Source organism: Rhodamnia argentea, chromosome 2, assembly GCF_020921035.1.
Source record: "Rhodamnia argentea isolate NSW1041297 chromosome 2, ASM2092103v1, whole genome shotgun sequence".
NCBI lineage: Eukaryota > Viridiplantae > Streptophyta > Magnoliopsida > Myrtales > Myrtaceae > Rhodamnia > Rhodamnia argentea.
This window is the reverse complement of record NC_063151.1, coordinates 23845554-23867503: the sequence shown is the minus strand read 5'-3', so window position 1 is coordinate 23867503 and position 21950 is coordinate 23845554. Positions and strand designations below refer to the sequence as shown.

At 40.7% G+C, this 21950-nt stretch overlaps 2 protein-coding genes and 1 long non-coding RNA gene across 10 annotated transcripts in view; 1 reads left to right on the top strand and 2 right to left on the bottom strand.

Annotated features, from left to right (window-relative positions):
* LOC115732417 overlaps positions 1–21950 on the bottom strand; it is a 134969-nt gene that overhangs the window by 45042 nt on the left and 67977 nt on the right. The window lies entirely within an intron of this gene.
* On the bottom strand, positions 1613–15026 carry LOC125313801. The gene is made up of 3 exons (XR_007197425.1): positions 15017–15026; positions 4756–4760; positions 1613–2299 (listed from the first exon to the last, which is right to left on the bottom strand). It is a non-coding gene; the product is annotated as an uncharacterized LOC125313801 (long non-coding RNA).
* Positions 11137–21950, top strand: part of LOC115729954 (probable LRR receptor-like serine/threonine-protein kinase At3g47570) — a 38337-nt gene continuing 27523 nt past the window's right edge. The window contains exon 1 of the mRNA XM_048274185.1: positions 11137–11940. Coding sequence (XP_048130142.1) covers positions 11427–11940 — 514 coding nt within the window. The 5' untranslated portion in view covers positions 11137–11426. The remainder of the gene's footprint in view (positions 11941–21950) is intronic.

Below are 21950 nucleotides of genomic sequence, written 5' to 3'. Positions count from 1 at the left end.
AATGGAAGAAACGAGCGAAAGAATTTGTGCCCCGCAATGCCACGCCTCAAGCAGGACAATTGAGCACTAATACTGTCAACAGAATTTGGTTAGAATAGAATTCCTACTTTTTTATTTGTCTCCAGTAATTCAAATAGCTTTCTCTTCTCGTCCTAGAGTCATCCACATCAGTATGAAGATGTTATGCCAACTTTTTTATTATTATTATTATTTTATACTTTTTTTCCTTTTGTGCAACTTAAGACAAAACACCAATTCCGTGAATCCGTAATTTACATCTTGACACTCATCTGTATTTACATCTTGGAAGTTCATGAATTCGTAATTTAACTAAATCACCAATTTCGTGAGTGAATACCTGCAGGTAGCTTTGCCTAGCTTGGAGACATTATATATCACTGGCATGGATAAATATATGCTGTTAAGTGAATAATACAAGCACATTAATTATAAAATAAGAAGAGTTAAGCTGATGAGATTGTGATTATTCTATTATTATGAAATATGGTTAAGTTTAAAGTGTCATTAAAATTCAAAGAATTCTACATTACTTTTTTCGTAAAAAAAATAAAAGAAGTTTTTTTTCCCTCCAGTGGGGATAGGAGTCCGTCCCAAGCTACCACCGGCAACAAATTTCAAATTTGGCTGGTGATGGGTCACCCATCATGGAGAAAATAATGAAAGAGGATTATGTACCAATCTTTGACAATGGAAAATGATGTGTACGGGTGGCCAGGCATGTCTTTTGGGCTGTCAAATTGGACAAAACAGGGTTGGAAATACTGCTACATGAATAAATTTTGTGGGTCTACACAGCTTCTGTAAAAGCTCCTCTCTGTTCTCTGAGAGGCTGCTCAACATGTAGCTCAAGCTGCTCAATCAATGCATGTCACTTCGCTCGTTCCTTCTTGCTCTCCCCTCGCGACTTAGTACCCAATTCATGCTCATAAAAATGGCACCTCTGCGTTTCATTTGCTCACGACTCCTTTGTTCTTGTCTTCTTTTGTCTGCCCTCCCCGGGTCGTGCTTCCTTGTCATCGTTTCCGCTACTAACGATGCAGATAGGCTTGCATTACTTGCATTCAAGGCTGAAATAACTGATGACCCTTTCGGGTCGTTTGACTCATGGAATGACAGCACCGACTTCTGCCAATGGTATGGGGTTACGTGTGGTCGTCGGCACCACAGAGTCACGGTACTGGACCTCAGTTCTCGAGGAATCTCGGGAGCCATCTCCTCTTACATTGGGAACCTCAGCTTCTTGAGACGTCTGTGGCTCCAAAACAATAGCTTCGGCCCTGAAATCCCTTCACAAATTGGTCGGCTGCATCGACTCCAGTTCTTGGATTTCTCCAACAATTCGCTTACTGGCGAAATTCCCAGGAACATATCAGGTTGCTCGAGCCTCGTCAATTTTATCCTCGAGAAAAACCAGTTGGTTGGAGGAATTCCAGTGGAGCTAGGCTCCTTGTCCAATCTTCAAACGGTCAGCTTTTCTACGAACCAATTAACTGGCGGCATCCCTTCATCCATAGGCAACTTATCATCTCTGCGGGCATTTTTTTGTCCCGTAAATGGTTTGAGTGGGATTATTCCCCATTCTCTAGGTCGACTGACCAAACTAGAAAGACTCAGCCTGGGAGACAACAGGCTTTCGGGTACCATTCCGCCTTCGGTCTTCAACTTGTCTTCGCTGGCTATTCTCCACGTAATGACAAACCAGATCCACGGCAATCTTCCTGAAGATATAGGATTCACTCTCCCAAACCTTCGAGTTTTGAGCATTCATGATAACCAGTTCACTGGATCCATTCCCTTGTCGATATCCAATGCCACAAATCTAAGAGGTCTTGATCTTGCAGTCAATGAGCTTTCTGGGAAAGTCCCTTCCTTGGCGAATCTCCATAGCCTTCAGTGGGTCATCTTATACGTTAATTATCTCGGCAGTGGAGGGTCCGATGCAGATGAATTGAGCTTCCTGTGCTCACTAACAAATGCCACTTACTTGGAAGTGCTGTTGATCGGTGCAAATAGATTTGGGGGGACGCTTCCTGTATGCCTCGGTAATTTCTCCGCTACTTTTACATACCTGGAAGTAGTCCAAAATCTGATATCGGGTGAGATCCCGAAAGAGATTGGTAATCTTGTAAACTTGCAGAGGTTACGAATGGAAGACAACCTTCTTTCGGGCCAGATCCCGTCAGACTTAGGGAACCTTTCGAATCTTGCTGTATTGACCTTGTCAGGCAACAATCTATCTGGCATAATCCCCTCCTCTTTGCAAAGTCTGCAGAATTTGCTATATCTATATATCGACAAAAACTACTTTCAAGGGCCAATTCCTTCCTACCTAGTAAACTATCGGAGCTTGTTAGGCCTAGATTTTTCTAGTAACAATCTTAGTGGTCCGGTGATATTACCTATGGCTGGGAGCCTCACGTACATGAATTTGTCTTGGAACCATTTGAATGGAGTCCTTCCGATGGAAATTGGGAACTTCAAACATTTGGACATGTTGGATGTCTCCAGAAATATTCTAGAAGGTGAAATCCCAAGCAGTCTAGGCAATTGTGATGGACTCACAGTACTAAGGTTGCAAGATAACCTCTTCCATGGGTCCATTCCTCAACCACTCAGCTCATTAAGAAGCGTTGAGGAATTGGATCTATCCAACAACAATTTCTATGGACAAATTCCAAAGTTCTTAGAGGCATTGAAGTATTTGGAAAAGCTGAATTTATCTTACAATCATTTGGAAGGTGCGCTACCAACTCAAGGAGTTTTCAAGAATGTGAGTGCGACTTTTGTTGCTGGAAATGAAAAGCTCTGTGGAGGAATGCCTGAATTTGAGCTCCCTAAGTGCGTGTCTCGAAACTCCAAAAGTAGAGGAGGAGCCCGTAAGTTGAAACTCACCGTCGCCATCATTTTTGGTCTTCTCGGAATAACTCTCATAGTCACTTTCCTATATCTATGTTGGTTGAAGCAAAAAGGAAACGAGCCGGTTTCAAGCTCCTTAGATGATTCATTGTTAACTCTATCTTATGGAACTCTCCTAAAAGTGACAAATGGTTTTTCTTCGACTAATTTGATTGGGTCGGGAAGTTTTGGCTTTGTCTACAAAGGGACACTCCAGGAGAATGGAAATGCCATCGCGGTGAAGGTGCTTAACTTAACGCAGCATGGAGCTCTCAAGAGCTTCAAAGCTGAGTGCGAGACTTTAAAGCATATAAAACATCGAAATCTTCTGAAAATCTTGACGGTGTGCTCAAGCACTGATTATAAGGGTAATTTGTTTAAGGCTTTAGTTTACGAGTTCATGGTCAATGGTAGTCTAGAAGAGTGGTTGCACCCAAATCCAGCTTCAAATGATGTACATGGGCACTTGAAGACATTGAGTCTCATCCAAAGGGTAAACATTTCTATTGATGTGGCTTCTGCATTAGATTACCTCCACAATCAATGCGAAAGCCCAATAATTCATTGTGATCTAAAGCCGAGCAATGTCCTTCTAGATGCTGACATGGTCGGGCATGTTGGTGACTTTGGGTTGGCAAAGATTGTCCACGAATCCACGTCTGACACTAGAGCAAATCTGAGTTCTGCCGGTTTAAGAGGAACAGTTGGTTATGCCGCTCCTGGTAAGCATCTTCTTCCCCTTACCCGCCCCCCCCGCCAAAACCCTTCTCAAAATGCTTATACCCTGTCAGTATAAACTTGTTCTTACAGAGATTTGTGTTTTTTGTGTTATCAGTTCTTCTCGAAACTGATTTGGTGTATTCAAATCAGTGTTTTTGACATTTCTTATGCCATGGTATATGTAAATGCAGAATATGCCACTGGAAGCCAGGTCTCAAGAAAAGGTGATGTGTACAGTTACGGTGTTCTCTTATTAGAGATGTTCACGGGATTATGTCCCACTAGTGATATGTTCAGAGATAATTTGAATCTTCATAATTATGTTGCTGAGGCTTTACCCCAACGAGCTATGGAGATTACCGATCTTGTGCTGCTTCACGAAAGAGGAGAGAGCCATAACAGTACCGAAGGTTCGCATCACGAAAGAAGCCACATATTTCAGGAATGTTTGGAAACAGTATATCGTATTGGACTAGCTTGCTCTATGGAGGAGCCTAGAAGACGCATGAGCATTGACAATGTCACAGCCCAGCTGCACTCGATCAGGAAGAAACTTTTTGCAGCTTCTTTACTTGGATAGATGAGACCCGAATAGATGACATCGTAAGTAACAAGTTCTTCATTTCATATGGCGAATCTCTCTAGTGCTACTTGCGAATGAAAAAGGAAAGGACGGATGCCTGACTTTCCTAATTTTCTTGTGAACATAAGAGAGTATCGTCCCGACATTCCTACTTTAAAGGATTAGCAATCAGTTCACACTTTTTATCCAGAGGTGACCGGAACTTCACTTGCGAGGTCAACTAGCACAGCCAGCAAGGCAAGAATTTGAATGAGATCCATGGCATTAGTAGCTAAAATAGCCAAATGGCTTGACATTTTCATGTGGAAAGAATAGGAAAAGGAGGACAAACAGTCTATGCAGCTTTTTCTCGAGGTTTTACAGATCTTGTTATATTTTAGAAGGTATTGCGGCTCAATATGGTCATTAAGTGATGCAGTTGCGGGGGAGCTCCCGCATCACTAGGTACGGATGTTACAATCCGACTCAGATCTCCGTTTTTCAGTATTTTTCCTTTTCCTTTTCTTCCTGTACACTTTTCATTTTATCGATGCAACTTCATCTAGAGTGATTTGTCCATCCAGTTTAGTATTGTATTACTAAGCCAGTTAGTAGTTGAAACTTATGAGTATCCACAAGCATCTATCTCAATCTTGTACTCCTGTCCACAGGTGCACTTCATGACCCGCGTATTCCCTGTTAAAAGCGGATAAACAAAGGATTCTGGCTATGAATATGAACAAGGGTGCTAAGAAAAATAATTGAAAAACAGATGGTTGTTTACATAATTATAAGTTTAAGTCGAGATAGGAAATGTAGAAGAACAGTAAAATGCAGAGAAAAAACTGGACTCTTTGTAAAAACAATCTCCCTTTTCTGGAAGTAGAGGGAAATCGACATCTGACGACTACACTCCCCCAGCAAACAGCACATTGTTCAAGTAGGAGAGATGTTAACACCCGTATCATGTTCATTTAAAAAAACATGAAAATCACAGTTTTGCAATAATTTTACCTTCAGTTTCTTGTTTTGATTCTGCAGAGACTGCAGGAACTCGGTTTCCCCAACAATATCTGCTAATAGAGCTTTTTTGCTCTGTTTCCAAGTTCTTAACGTCCATTGCCCTCAGCTCTTCCTGCATCACACCACAGCAAACAATGAAGCTAAGACATAAATACAACCAAGTAAAATCAATAAAAAGTCGTGGACCTGCACTTCGAGGGTCCACTTTAGAACCAGGTTAGGAAGATAAGCCAAACCATATTAATATTGCGGTGATTGAATGTAATACATACTTGACAGTACCTATTCCCTCGATACTCACCTGGAACTCATTTTGTCTGGCTTTTCAATTGCTCAATTCGCTGCTTCATCTGTAATAATAGGAGTTGTTCTAGCACCATTAGTGTTCTAGAAGAAACGATGATGAGCCGCAAATCAAGGATATTGAATCCTAGTGTTTAGTTGCCTATCAACCACTTTGATTCTAGACTCAGTGTCAAAGCTAAAACCCTCCCTGGAGGGATCAGTTTAGGGGATTAGGCATGTCATTTAAATCGAGCTGCTCCTTGGAAGTTTTCTGCTGGATTACAAAATGGAGATGGAACATGCTTCAATCAGGACCATGAGTTGGTATGCTCTATTTTCTGGTGCTCATCTCTCAAGATGGGCTTTGTAGTGCTTATTATCACATTTCCGCCCTAAGCTTTGACAATTAGAGAAAATCATTTTAACCAGACCAATGAATCAACACATTGTGGAATTTAGATATAGAGTGCTTAACTGCAGAATTTCCTGCAGCTAGCTTAGCTTTCGTTCTTCTAATCTCATCAAGTTTTGCTGTCGCAGAATCCACACTGAAGATCAGTTCCTTGCTTGATTCATTGTTCTGTAAGTCTAAGCATTAAATTGAAGTCACTGCTCTGTTCAATGAACACAATTTTTTTGTTTTTAGATTTTCATCCCAGTACCGTGTTATCAATGACCCGGTGATTGGAAAGCTTGCCTCTTGCTGCAAAGGTATCAGCATTAGACATGAGATGAAGTAACCGCAATTGATGTTTTTGCAACTCACAACCTCACGGTGCACAGTACATGGAGCACAGCTCCTAATTGTATCCGCCTACTGGAGCTTATATGTAGGTGATAAGTTTTCCTGGTGTAGGTCCTGCCTTAAGTTGGAACAACAGATCACGATGACCAGATGAAGCAACAAATGGCCCAACAGCACTGAGGACGAGACTAGTCCTATGGCTTTTTCATGACACATAAAATTAGGTTACTGACTACCTCTGCTTTTCTAGGTAAATTGACAGTGCTTCAGCAAAAATAAGGAAAGGTTGACAGAGACTCAGCAGTTAGTAAAGGGGATTGACGGACTTATATCCACGATATATTAGCCAAACTTAATTCGTACCAATGGAAAGAAAAATGCAACCATTACCGTTTCAAGTGTATGGCTGAATGATAATCTATGCTGAAGAAATGGGGGTCATGCTGTTAAAAAGCACAACAGATCACGACATAAAAATAGAAAGTCTATAGATGATCACATGACAGAAACATATGCCTTCACTTGCCTGTAGTTCGAACTTGATAAAGTTAAATACCCATACCTCCAGCTGCAACCCTTTCTTTATCGAATGTGTCCATGACCTGCAAATATTCTGGTTAGCAAACCACTGCTATGATCTAATAAGCATATTAATAATCATTTGGCTGCAAGGTAATAGCCAAGAGAAAAGACATAAAAGAATTGAAGGGGTTAACAAGCTCTTTCCTAGAGGGGAAACATAATATATGAAGCACCTGGTACTAGAACATTGGCTCGGGGCATTTTCTACATCCCTTCTCCCCCTGAAAAAATGGGGGCACCTTGCATCCTTGGACCGATAACCATCTTTCGGCTAACCTAGCCTCCTCTGTCCCTCAGGACCAACAAGGGGTAGTACAGGATAAGAAGACTGTCAGCTTGGTGGACATTCTGAAGTCGAGAGGTCAAAACTTGAGAAATCTTACTTGTGGCTGCTGGAATTTGACATCTATATCCTCAGCAACCTTGGCATAGTAAGTGCTGAAAGTCCAAGAAATTCAGTGAGGAGTTGAAGCACACAGCATCCTTTTGGGTTCAAGGAGACAACAAATTTAGATACTTCAGAAAGGCCAGTAACCTTTTCTCAATTAGTTTGGTCATTGCACCAAAGTCTGCACAGAACCCCAACAAATATTCATCGTAAGATAAAATTACACAATTTTTTTCTTTTTGTTAAGCATAATCGATCGTGTGGCTTAGTCATTTAGAAGTTTGAAAGGCCTCACACTCCAGCTAAAATATCATCCTCCACCATTTCAGATCCAACTCAATTTCCTTAAATATGAGTAATGTACACAAGGTCGCACGGTACAAATATCTAACACGATTGACTTTGAAAGTCTCAAAATCCAAATTTACATACACTCTGCCAGATCTACACGGACAAACTTGAAAATCAACACAGAAATGCTTGAAAATTTACCTATCTGAAGTAGCTGCTTCGACAGCCATGTATCAAAGCAAATAGCACTTTAGCACATTAAAGTTGTCTCCAGGGAAACTCTGAAAAGGCTCCAGGAAAAAGATATCTATGAATGTCCTCGCTGGTCGGACTGCCTTTAAGCTTTTTGGCTCTTATCAGATAATCATCTATGTCTAGTAAATTGAAAGACAAATTTGAAACCTTTCTAACTTCCATCTTCAAGCAGTACATACAGTCATATCACGTGCCACGCCATGTACAAAGCGGAAAGTCATCAGACAAAGGGGCTGTTTCTTAAAAGTTTCTGTGCAACAGAACTGCGTTGTAAAACTCAAATCTAGTGAAAACACGAGCTTAGATTTCCAGTTATGAAGTAGCATCTCCAACAGAGCCCCGAGGTGAGACAGACCAAGCAAGAACTGGACATGTTGGAAACCTCTGTATCAAGCGACATTGTGAATGAGAGGCTCTAGTGCATTGATAAACAAAACCACAAATCTCGCAGCAGGACGCCGTCATTCAGGTATAACCGCTAAATGACCGAATGAAGAGCGCTCAAGTTCTCGAAAGAGGCAGAACGAAGTACAGAGACGCACCAGCCATGGTGCTGTTAGCTTGTGATCGTGGCGCTATGAGCTTGATGTCACTATTGATCGCGCTGAATTGGCACTAGCGATGGTGTTGTGAGCTCGTGATCGCGACGATCCTAGACAACGAAGAAGTATAGACGCACCTGATGAGAGAGAGGGAGAGAGAGAGAGAGAGATGACCGAACGACTTGGCTTTCGTGGGACGGTGATCGAGGGGCGGAGGTGAGTGGCGAGGGAAACTCAAGCGGAGGTTGGAGGGATTGGAGTTTGAGGAACGTGCCAAAATTGGGCGCCAAAGAGACGACAATGGATTTTATATGAATCTTAAGCTTGAAGTTTAGGGATTTGAATGGTGTTAGTTACATAATTGCTGTTTTGTTTTCCTTTCCGGTCCTTTGATGTCCATGAGCTAGTCCATTTTATGGGCCAAAATATCCACAAAAAAAAAAAAAGTCTTAAACCTATTGTAAGCATGTCAATTCAATCATAAATCTTTTCTTGTCAATTCAGTTTTAAAAATTTTGCGTCTGTGCTAATTCAGTCATTCCGGTCAATTTTGTCCCGCCGGCACTTGACGTAGATTTCTTTTAATAATACTTTGATAAGATTTTGAATTTTATTGTAATATTTAATCCTATTCTTTTCTTTTCTTTTCTTTATTAAGATTAGAACGCATGATGAGGGTCATAAGTCCATTCTAATGAAAGAACTTCCCATTCTAAGAAAGTTCGGCTCCTTTTGGGTCAAATGCTTGACCTTGTGATTTTGGGAGCTTCCAAATCATCTAATTTACTTATAATTGTTCCAATTTAGATGCGATTAGTACTTGGAATAGGTTAGAATGCAAGATGAGGGCCATGAGTTCACTCTAATGGAGGAACTTCTCATTCTACGAACGCTTTGCTCATTTGTGGTTTATAGGAATTATTATATAATTTTTCTTTTTCATGTTCATTAAATGTGCGAGGGAATCGGTTCTTAATCCTCCTCCTCCTTCTCCTCCTTGTTCTGCAACTTAAATATGGCACTAAACTTGTTAGAATGATTTTGCGATTGTTGGAGTCATTCTCTCCGCAAACTGTCACACTAACAGAGTTAGGGGGTGGCAAATTCATAACCAGGATGAAATTGAACAAGCCGGAGATATCTCAACAAAAATCTATCTTACCCAACAACGACAGAGTTAATTCAAAGATGACAAAAATTGACACACTGCCACGGATATTACCTGAAAAATAATTGCAATCACCGCGAAATGACACAGATAATCAGTACCAGATTTGACGGTACGAATTGTCAATCATCCTAACTATGAGGGTGAAAATTTCAATTTTTTATCTTGGATGTTGAGCGGAATATGTACGTAAAGATCCCTTTTACCAGGAGTGCAATTTGGGTTCAGAGAGTCAAGTGGGTAGTGGGCATCGACATATTATAATCCTCTCGGGCAGAATATTTTTTGTTGACATCGAACGGGTATGGCCAATGGGTGCCCAAGCGTCTTTTGCGCTTTCAGGGTCCGAAAAAAAGAAGGGTGGAAATGCTGGTGCATCACAAGACCATCTTAAGATGCCGCGCCATACGCGGCTTCTATAAAAGCTCTTCTCGCTCGCTCATTCCTTCTTGCCCTCCCTTCACGACTTTGTACCCAATTTATGCTCATGAAAATGGCGCATTCGCATCTCGTTTGTGCACAGCTCCTCCGCTCGCGTCTTCTCGTGGCTGCCCTCCTCTTGTCGTCCTTCGCTGTCATCGTTTCTGCCACTAACGATACAGACAGGCTTGGTTGCTTGCGTTCAAGGCTGAAATTGCTGGTGACCCTTTTGGGTCGCTTAACTCGTGGAACGACAGCACCGACTTCTGCCGATGGTATGGGGTTACGTGCAGCCGTCGGCACCACAGAGTTACGGTACTAGACCTCAATTCCCAAGGACTCTCAGGACCTATCTCCTCTCACATTGGGAACCTTAGCTTCTTGAGAGAACTGTCGCTGCAAAACAATAGCTTCGGCCCTGAAATCCCTTCACAAATTGGTCGTCTGCGTCGACTCCAACTGTTGGATTTATCCAATAATTCACTGACGGGCGAGATTCCCAGGAATATATCAGGTTGCTCGATCCTTGTAATTCTCACCCTCCAATTCAACCAGTTGGTTGGAGGAATTCCAGTTGAGCTAGGCTCATTGTCAACTCTTCAGTGGGTCAGCTTTTCTGCGAACCAATTAACTGGCGGCATCCCTTCATCCATAGGGAACTTAACTTCTCTCCGGGGGATTTATTGGGCCATCAATGGCTTGAGCGGGGTCATTCCCGAGTCTCTAGGTCGACTAACCAAGCTGCATACGCTCACCTTGGGAGTGAACGAGCTTTCAGGTACCATTCCGCCTTTGGTCTTCAACTTGTCTTCGCTGACTAAAATGGATGTACAAGTGAACCAGATCCGCGGCAATCTTCCTGAAGATATAGGATTCACTCTCCCGAACCTTCAATTTTTGAGCATTTCTTTTAACCAGTTCGCCGGATCAATTCCTCCGTCGATATCCAATTCCACGAATCTAGGAGTGCTCCAACTTGCAGGCAATGAGCTCTCCGGGAAGGTCCCTTCGTTGGCGAATCTCTGTGACCTTGAGCCGGTTACCTTATTCTACAATTATCTTGGGAGTGAAGGGTCCGATGCAGAAGATCTGAGCTTCCTTTGCTCACTAACAAATGCCGCTAACTTAACGAAATTGTTGGCGCATCACAATAGATTGGGTGGGACGCTTCCTGGATGCATCGGTAATTTTAGGAATGTGAGTACAACTTCTGTCGCTGGAAATGAAAAGCTCTGTGGAGGAATGCCTGAACTTGAGCTCCCAGAGTGCGTCTCTCGGAACTCCAAAAGTAGAGGAAGGGTCCCTAAGTTGAAACTTAGCATTGCCGTTGTTTTTGGTCTTCTGGGAATAACTCTCGTTGTTATTTTCCTATATCTATATTGGTTGAAGCGGAAAAGAAACGAGCCGAATTTAAGCTCCTCCGATGATTTGTTGTTGAATCTGTCTTATGGAACTCTCCTAAAAGCGACCGATGGTTTTTCTTCGACTAATTTGATTGGGATTGGAAGTTTGGGTCCGTCTACAAAGGGATGCTCCAGGAGAATGGAAATGCCATTGCGGTGAAGGTGCTTAACTTAACGCGACATGGTGCTCTTAAGAGCTTCAAAGCTGAGTGCGATGCTTTGAAGCGTATAAGAAACCGAAATCTTCCGAAAGTTTTGACAGCATGCTCGGGCATTAATTATAAGGGTGATGAGTTTAAGGCTTTAGTTTACGAGTTCATGATCAATGGTAGCCTAGAAGAGTGGCTGCACCCAAATGCAGCTCCAAATGATGTTGACGGGCACTTGAAGAAGTTGAGTCTCGTCCAAAGGGTAGACATTTCCATTGATGTTGCTTCCGCATTAGATTATCTCCATAATCAATGCGAAAGCCCAATAATTCATTGTGATCTAAAGTCAAGCAATGTCCTTTTAGATGTTGATATGGTCGGACATGTTGGTGACTTTGGGTTGGCGAAGATTGTCCTCGAATCCACGTCCGACACTGGAGCAAACATGAGTTCTGCTTGTTTAAGAGGAACAATTGGTTGTGTAGCTCCCGGTAAATATCTCCCTCTTAAGATCCCCACTCATTATCAACTTGTCCGTGTAGAGACTAGTGTTTTATGGTTTATCATTTCTTCAAGAAATGCTTTGTGAATTCTGTAGGATACTAAATCCGATCTAATACATACTCAACAAACAGCGGAAACATGCCCAATAGATCACCAGATTCACCGATCGACGAAGATACATCACGAGGACATACCTTATTGATCACCGATTAGATGCCCTTTGCGATCTCGGAGTTTTTCTCTGTCAAACGAGAATCGACGATGGGAGGAGCGTTCTTCGTTCTCTGTTTTCTTGAAAGTGACAGAATGAACAACCGGGGAGAACGATGGAGACTACGTCGCTTATTGACGTAAAACCAACCAACGTGACTTTTCACGTTTGAGCATATAATTGCTCAATGGGGTGTGGTTGCCCGCATGGGCGCACACCGTATCTCCCGTAAACCCCACTTTAATATTTAATCTAATATCTCCCACTCGCCCATGTAGGGCAAACAACTCCTATTTGTCCACGGAGGACTAATAACTAAACCTTTTATCTTCGCAAAGTTCATATTGGCAAATAACCCATGCGACCAGCATACACTGAGAGCTAATTGTCATATATCCGTTGGGAGTATATGACAGCTCTAAAATTGGACATAAAAAGAAATAAATTGTATGCTATACCCTAGATCGATCGATCACATATAAATTTCTCATTAGATCTCATTTTAAAATTGACATATTATATTCACAATTATGATCACACCAAATAATCATAATTGACCGGTCTGTGAATATAATTCATAATGTGACTTAAAACTCCAAATCAATCTTCCTCATTCATTAGATCTCTCAATCTCGGTTCAACTCGCTTTTCTAGAAATGTCCCTTTAGATCGAATCAATTCCATGACCATAGGCAACACCCTAAGATAGCAAACACTAAATAGAGACCTTGAGAATAATGAAGAGTCATGAGGGTACTTAAAATGAGGAATTTTATCCTCGAGAGTCTCACACGGCACGTAGAAGTTGAGATAAAAAACTCTTGCCTACTCTCATTGGTCGATAGTGCATACGTAATATGAAATATGTATTACGGTATGTTCTCCTTCCCTATGGAGCGTATGTCTTTCTATTTTAATACCGTACATATGCTCATCTTGACACACTCGGTGTCTAACTTGAGTTCACGTAACAACTCCAGCTAAGAGTTTTCATCAGAACTCTCATCCGGCGTTTAAGACAGATAAAGCGAAATATGTGGGTTATTTCACTTCCGGACATTGTAAGTAATAAGTCCTCATCTTAACATCATGTTAAGGCGGTATTAGTATTTTAAGCTTGAGCTCTCAATTATCACCTAGATAATAAGCTTAAAATTGCCTCATCTCTATTCACTACATAAATAAATAGAGGTGGTTACCCGTGTGAGTGAGCTAACCTCTCATCCGTCCGACATACCTTTTCAACATATAGTGCACCAAGCATTAATATGCATGAATATCAAATAAACTTATAGATTTTAATATTGATAAACAACATCATCAATTATTGACGTTCAGGAAAAAATTACAAATATTCAATACATTCATCTCTACGCAGTCCTAGAGTCTTTATATGACCAAAGAAAACATCTCTAGGAATTGGCTTTGTCGTGGGATCTGCTAACATTCTATGCGTAGATATATACTGTAGATTCACTTCCTTTCGTGCTTCCATGTCCTTGACATAGTTATACTTAATGTCTATGTGTTTGGTCTTACTATAAAACTTAGGATCCTTAGTATAAGCCATTGCTGCTTGACTATCACAATAAACCTTCACAGGTTTTGCAGCATCTCCCGTAACACCTAAATGATCCATAAATCTTCTAAGCCAAACACCTTCTTGTGCTGCCGCCGATAATGCCACGAACTCGGCTTCCATGGTGGATAAAGCTATACACTGTTGTTTCTTACTACTCCACGATATGGCGCCATTATTCAGTAAAAATACATTTCCAGAAGTGGATTTTCTCTCATCCAAATCTCCTCTCCAGTCGGCATCGGTATAGCCCTCTAGGTGCAGATCACTTCCTTGATAAGTTAGCGAGTAATCGACAGTTCCTTTCAGATACCTCAAGATTCTCTTAACGGCAATCCAATGTGCTTGACCTGGATTGGATTGGTATCTACCGACCAATCCAACCGCATAACAAATATCGGGTCTTGTACACATCATGGCGTACATGAGACTTCCAATAGAACCGGCATATGGAACGTTTTTCATACGTTCTTGCTCTTGTGGAGTCTTAGGACACATTCTTCGGCTCAACCCATTACCTTTTGCAATAGGAGTATCAATGGGTTTGCAATCTTGCATACAAAATCGTTCGAGAATTTTATTGACGTATGTCTCTTGTGAAAGAGATAATGACCTTTTCGAACGATCTCTCGAAATCTTAACTCCGAGAATGTATGTAGCCTCACCCATATCTTTCATTTCAAAATTAGAAGATAGCCAACTTTTGACTGTCTTCACAAACTCCATATTATTTCCAGCAATCAATATATCATCAACATATAATGATAAAATTACAAAGTGACCTTTGGACCTTTTGATATAGACGCAATTATCTTCATTAATTATTTCAAAATCATATGCCACTATGGCATTATTGAAGCGTATATACCATTGTCTTGAAGATCGCTTAATGCCATATATCGATCTCAAAAATCGACATACCTTTTGTTCTTGACCCTTTTTAACAAACCCAACGGGTTGTTCCATGTAAATCTCTTCATCTAATTCTCCATTGAGAAAAACAGTCTTTACATCCATCCGATGTAATTCAAGATCCAAACTAGCCACTATTGCTAGAATGAGGTGAATCGAGGTAAATCTTACCACAGGAGAAAAAGTACCTTCATAGTCAATTCCTTCCCGTTGGTTATATCCTTTCGCCACAAGGCATGCCTTATATTTCTCAATTGAGCCATCAGCCTTGCGCTTTATTTTGAGAACCCATTTGTTCCCAATGGCTTTGTGTCCTTTTGGAAGATCAACCAGTTCCCAAACTTGGTTTGATTTCATTGACTTCATCTCTTCTTTCATTGCTTTCATCCATTTTTCCTTATCGGGGCAAGATAGAGCCTCATTCACATTTCTTGGCTCATCTTCATCCAATGGAGCGATCATGAAAGCTTCCCCTTCAATTTCAAAGCGTCGTCGAGGAATGCTTTTGCGACCAATTCGTCGTGGAGAAGATTGTACCAAGGGTACTTCTTCCTCCAATAGGCTCCCACTCGGACCGGATAATGGCATTGATTCATCAAGTGGTTGCAATGGAGATCGGTTTGTATTCAACTCCCCACCTCTCACATTGCTTCCACTTGGATCATTATGTCCAATAGTCTCATTATCTTGATCCAATGTCTCAAATAGGGAACAATCTTCACCTATTTCGCCCTTTCTCGGAAATTCATACTCTAAGAATGTGACATCTCGTGATTCAAATTCAGTTACATTTCCACTTTCTTGCTCACCTATGTCGCGACCTAAAATTTAGGCTAACGGATTATCGGGTTAATTAAATCAACTAACCTAATTCGGACCCTCCCCAGTCCTACCGAATCGCAACTTAGGTTCATTCATGAGAAAACATTTAATCGGAGCCGCCACTAATCATTTACGGTAGGTTAATTAGAAACCTATATAAAATAGCAGGAGAACTATTTTATCTCTACGAACCAGAGAGATTGGGTTCGGGGACTTGGTTACGTTAATTAAAAATTAACGCCCTTTCAGCACCAATTTCATGAAAAAGCTTTTCCGATTGATCGATGTGAATTTGATGATTAATTGGAAAAATGTGACATGAGGACCATATATTATGCGCACAGATGATGATTTTTTTTTTTTGGTATTTTCGGTAATAAAAGAAAACATTCAAAAGCAATCAAAAATCTGAACAAAAATAAACAAAAATGCCCATAATATACCTTTTAGTTTCCGATTTTTTGAAAATCCTCTCATTCCCAAATATCTGGGTTAGAGCGAGATTTTATCTGCTACATCCTCGAGGATTCGAACCAGTATGCGGATGTGTATAGAAAAACAACATCCCTTCTCGCCAAAGGGCAGAACACGAATTTCTATACTAAATCACATCCCATTTCACGAGATCGTGGCTAAGGCGTGTGATTTATTTTTCGACGGGTCTAGGCACATTAGGGAGCATATATTATGGACATGTTTGTTTAAAGATGTGCAAATTTTGTAATACATCAAAACAAACAAGCAAATCAAAATAAAATAAAGATGAGTAGATTGAATATTGAAATTTCGAAAATCCAAGAGGGGTGGCCGAAAATTTGAGATTGGGGATCCACCTTTCCTCATCCAAAATTTGATTTCAATTTTTTGAGAAGATTATCCTTGAGAATTTGCAAAGTGTTTTAGATAATTCTCAAAATTTTGGATAATCATCCAATTCGAATCAGACAATATCTATAAATCAAATACTATCGAGAAATCCATAAGATAAGTCCATTCAACCGGATAAAGCAATCCAACCAATCTAGTGATCATGAGATAGCAATCCAAATCAAAGATTATCCAAGATAAAATCGGACCTTATCCAACTCAGCCAATGACAAAGATTAGATAAAATCCAGTTCAATAGTCTTTATCCATAATATGAGATAGCATTAAACAACCAATGGATAAATGCAATCCACCTAAACACGATAAGATCTAAAGTAAAGTGGTCATCCGCCGTGATGAATTCGGTCAAGAAAGTGATGGGGCTGAAAATCAATTTCTGGTTCACAAAGATTCTTATCTTTTCCAATTAGCTTAATTCAATCTTAAAACTATCGAACAAACTTTGAGAAAAAAACATTTTCCTATTAGTTTCAGCAATTCTCAGAAAATTCATCCAATTTTATGATTGAATTAGCCTTATTAAAAAAAAAGCAGAATTTTTATGCCACAAACAACCAATTTTCTGTTTTAACATGAAGTTGATGAAAAAGAGATCTTTCACTTTAATTGCAAAATCATTCGTTGTTCAAAGTAAGCCTAATAACAACAATGCAAGTTTCCAAGTAAACAAGCATAGATTAGCAATCAAAAGTTTAAGAAATCATACCTTTTCCGAGCAAATTCCAGCATGCGTTCACCTGGAGTTTCATCCAAAAACAGCCCCTGTTTGAGCTCAATTCGAGCTCTAAACCTCGAGGGAGTCTAGCACCATATAGCGACTAACCAGTGAGCAAAATAGAGTATGAATAGGGGAAAAACAGCGCAAAAACAGCAAGGGAAAACGGACTAAACAGCTACTGTTTTGAGCGCCAAACAGTGGCAGAATACTGAGCTAATCAACAGAGAAAAATCAGGCTGAAAAGCGAACGTTTTAACACCGAGCAGCAGCCAAAGTTGCGCCAAACAGCGAGATAATCGACCCCGAACAGTGAGCTGAAAATAGCAGCGGAACAGTGGCAAAACAGCCCCAAAGTTGATCCCGAACAGCCGTAGGATATGCTTCGATCAATGAACAACGGCATCACGAAATGGATCCGAATGGCAAGGATTTTGGCGTGACTGTATCGGTGGCTGGGATGATGCTAGGCTGCAACATAGGCAAGGATAGCAGCTCGACCGTCACTATTGATTGTCGCGAAGAGGACGAGACCCGTCACACCCAATCTTCGAGGACTTGTTTTCCAATATAGGATTCCATTGAATCTTGCGGATTGGACGGAATCTCGGACGGACGACCGATGACGAAACATGTGAACAATGGCCAGCGGTGGGGATGTGTGATTGCTTTCACTTGACCGCAGCTTTCTCCTCTGGGAAACACGTTTGGACTCTTCTGGCATTGTCTTTAGCCTGCACTCCACTCAGCAATTAATATGAGAGAATTAAAATTTGTAAAAATTCTTCATGTGTTTGGACAAAATCAAGGGAGACCGCAACATCCCACAATGCATATCGTATTCATGAGTTTGGACAAAACCCAAAGCAGACAAATTCACCGCTCCTGATGACTTCACGCTTGATGTTCCAAATATTTTTTTCTTTCTGACTCGGTGAGGCTACAAACGCAAATTTGGAGGTGTTTCTTGGATCACGTCCGTCAATGTTTCGGGGTAGACTTTGTTGATTGCGTGACAAAGCTTGGCCAATATCGCTCGTCATTGGACTCGCAGGTTGATGACTCGACAGATTTGTGGCATAGCTTCGTCGGCGAACCTGCAATAGAAATCGACAAAAACGTAGCCAAAAAGAAAAAGGGTAGTAATCAATCTACCTGACTTCTTTTTCGACCGTGACCCCCACCGCTTGAATCTTGCTCCTTCAGTCTTCCGTTTTGTCGCCAAGTATTTTGTTGGTGTGTTGTGCATATGGCAGGAGTGGCGATCTGTGGCCCTCCAAAATCTGCTGTGTTTGACAATGAATGCCCCCCCGAATGTAAACCCTACGCGTGTATTTATAATGGTGAGCTAGGGTTTACGTTTTATTTTCATTATTTGCAAAATTGTCCCTCAACTTGTGATAATCGCAATTTGATCCGGAGACAAAATATTCATCCATGAAGCCCCTTTTTTTTTTCAATTAAAGGATTTTTCCAAATTAAACAGTAAATGGACTGATTTAAGCTCAAAATTATTCCAATAGCCTTGTTAATTTTCGACACACACCCCATCTTGATTGCCAAAAAAATCCAAACTAAGCCTAGTCCAGTCCTCTGTCAAATTGAGCTCAATTGCTTTGCCTCTGGCCTAAATGCAATGATATGCATGACTGACAAAAAGTAAATATGCAGTGCATGAGAAATTAATTTTTGCGAGAACTATGATAATTCTCATTTTATACTTAAATGAATGATTTACTAAAAATCAAAATTTAGGTGTCAACAACCTATGAACACATATCCTTTTGAGTGTTCCGAGTATCTTATGAAGATACTCTTTTTGCCTCTTGGTCCTAATTTTCCATATTTATGTGAGGACTCATGAGTATAGGCAAGACAACCCCAAGGTTTGAGAAAGATTAAATCGGGTTTTCGACTTGTCCACAATTCATATGGGGTAGAAGTGACTGATTTGGAAGGCACTCGGTTAAGTACATAGGCAGCGGTTAATAAAGCATCGCCCCAAAAGGCAATCGGTAAATTAGCTTGTGCCATCATGGACCTAACCATTTCAAGTAGGGTTCTGTTTCGTCTTTCGGCAACACCATTTTGTTGCGGAGTGTATGGAATAGATAACTGTCTATCTATTCCCTTTTCATCACATAGAATTCCGAACTCATCAAATAAATATTCTCGACCTCGATCGGATCTCAAAGCTTTTATTTTCTTATCTAACTGATTTTCCACTAAGGTCATAAATTTCTTGAAGCAACTAAATGCTTCTGATTTATGAGATATCAGATAGACATATCCATATCGAGTATAATCATCAATAAATGTGATGAAGTAAACAAGATCATGCCTTGCCCTAACATTCATCGGGCCACGGATGTTAGTATGGATTAATTGCAATGGAAATTCAGCTCTTGTCCCTTTTTCAAATGGCTTTCTAGTTGTTTTTCCCATTAGGCAATGCTCACAGGTAGGCAATTCAACTTTCTCAATATTGCCTAATAAGCCATCTTTGGCTAATCTATTCATTCTTTGTTGGCCAATATGACCAAGTCTAGCATGCCATGTATTCACATCATTCTCATTAGAACTAGAAGATGCAAACATGGAATAACATACATTCACACTAGCATGTTCAATATCCAATACAATAAAGCCATCCATGAAATAACCGGAACCATAAAAAGTTGTTCCTAAAAACAAATCCACACCATTATTGTGAAAATTCATACTAAAACCAAGTTTGACTAATACCAACACAGAGACAAGATTTCGACGAATCTCCGGAGCGTACGAAACATCATGTAGAAATAAAGTGCGTCCACCACGCATGATAAGTTGGCAAGTGCCAATTCCTTTTACTTATACTCTGGAATTGTTTCCTACATAAATCAATCTCGCTCCACTTGGAATTCGTCGAAATTCCACGAACGTATTTCGATCTCTAGCTACATGGTCCGTGGCTAGAACTTGATACATAACAAACACTTTTAAGTGTGTTAAGGGTTTCTACCTTCTTCGGCTCGCCACGGTCGCGAGCGAAGTAACCCTTCTTGCCACAGTTGTAACATTTCATCCTCGAAATATTCTTCTTCATGGGACGCTTCCCTTTTCCATGCTTCTCAAACTTTGGTTTCTTGCCAGATGGTTCAACTCTTTTGCCTGTCCACTTCTTGAACTTTCCAGGGTGCTTGCGCTTGAAGGCCGAAGCTCCATGTAAGCTAGATCCAAGAACATATACATCGGATTGTATCTTAGCCGCCGGAAGGCGGTCCTCCTCTAGCTCCAAATGGCGCACAACATCCTCAAAGGTTGTGACATTCACATTGTGGGTCGGGTTCACCTTCATGTGTTCCCAATTGTGAGGCAAAGAGCAAATTACAGCCTGCACTTGTTGTTCATCGAACAATACATGTCCAACATCCTTTAGCTCACTAATCATGTTTGACATCTTCCTCAAATGTTGCTTTATATTCTGCCCATGTGGCATCTTATAAGTGTCGAACCCGATTGTAAACCGCCTCAGCTTGGTGACAGAAGTCCGATCAAATCTAGCCTTCAATGTATCCCACATGTCTTTAGCATTTTCATGCTGCCCGAACTCCCTCATGATATCATTATCCTACTACTCAACAACGTAATGCGAGCAGTTGAGTTCTTTTTCTTCCACGCAGCGAAGGCTTCTTTGTCTCTTCCGTGGCGTGCGGTATTGCCATCCTCCGGCTCGGTCATGGTCGGGTTAAGAGCTTCCAAGGCCTCTAGTTCTTCAAGCACATACTGGATTTTCATGCTCCAGATTTCATAATTTTCGCCATTCAATTTCTCACCCTTGTTGAGCTCAAGAACAATATTCTTAGATGCCGTTGCCATAGTATCCGAGTATAACATTTAGCACGTATTTAAAGTCTATTTGTATGCAACAAATGCAATCATATTCATGCATCTCGATTATACTGGTATATAGTTTCAAAAAAGAATTCTAAAATCAACAGTTCACTAAGTTCCCCATCATCATCCAGATTTTCTTATCTAAAACCAATACCAATACAATCATCACTTTGTATTCATCATACGATTACTAAAACTTGTGAACACTCCCACTCGAAATATATACACATAACATAATGCATATACACAAATCATCAATACAACAATCACAAGTCCCTAAAAGTCTCCTAAGACATACAGGAAAGGAACTAGCTAAAAATAAAAGTCTAAATATAATAACGTGTGATCCTCCTAGCTCCGGTTACAACATGAGTATATGTAATTTCCTTGATACAAGGAAAAGAATAATTAAGGTCTCGAGGAGGATTATTAATCAAATCGGGAGCCCAAATCAGCTCCTTTGAAGAAAACCTTTGCGGACCCTTGCCTTTACGCCGGGGCGCATTCTGTCAGCGCCAAGACACATTCATTGCAAGCGATGACGTCTTCATCGCTCCGATCCTTATAAAATCGTGTAAGAAATGTAGCACGGATTTCTTATATGTGGCAGCATCATTCCACCACGCGCTATTCATCAAACCATGCCATTCTACGGGTATAGTGTTCCGTAGTGCATAAAATGCATCTACCGAGGTCATTTCTTGTCCAGCCCATACGATTTCTTGGATCATTTCGTTGACCTTAATAACATGGGTTATAATGTCAGAAGCATTATTCCATTTATAAAGACCCAATATTGTAATCTTTTCCCTTAGAGCTTGCTGAGCTTCAGCTCTCCTTGGCCTTTGGGGTGTTCTCGCATTTCGTCTTACCCATTGCATTGTTCCCGCAACGAATGCAGAACACAAATGGATTACGAAAATCAAATTATTTTGTAACTATTATGAACATATCATAACAAATAAAATAATAGGTAAAATAAGACCCCTTA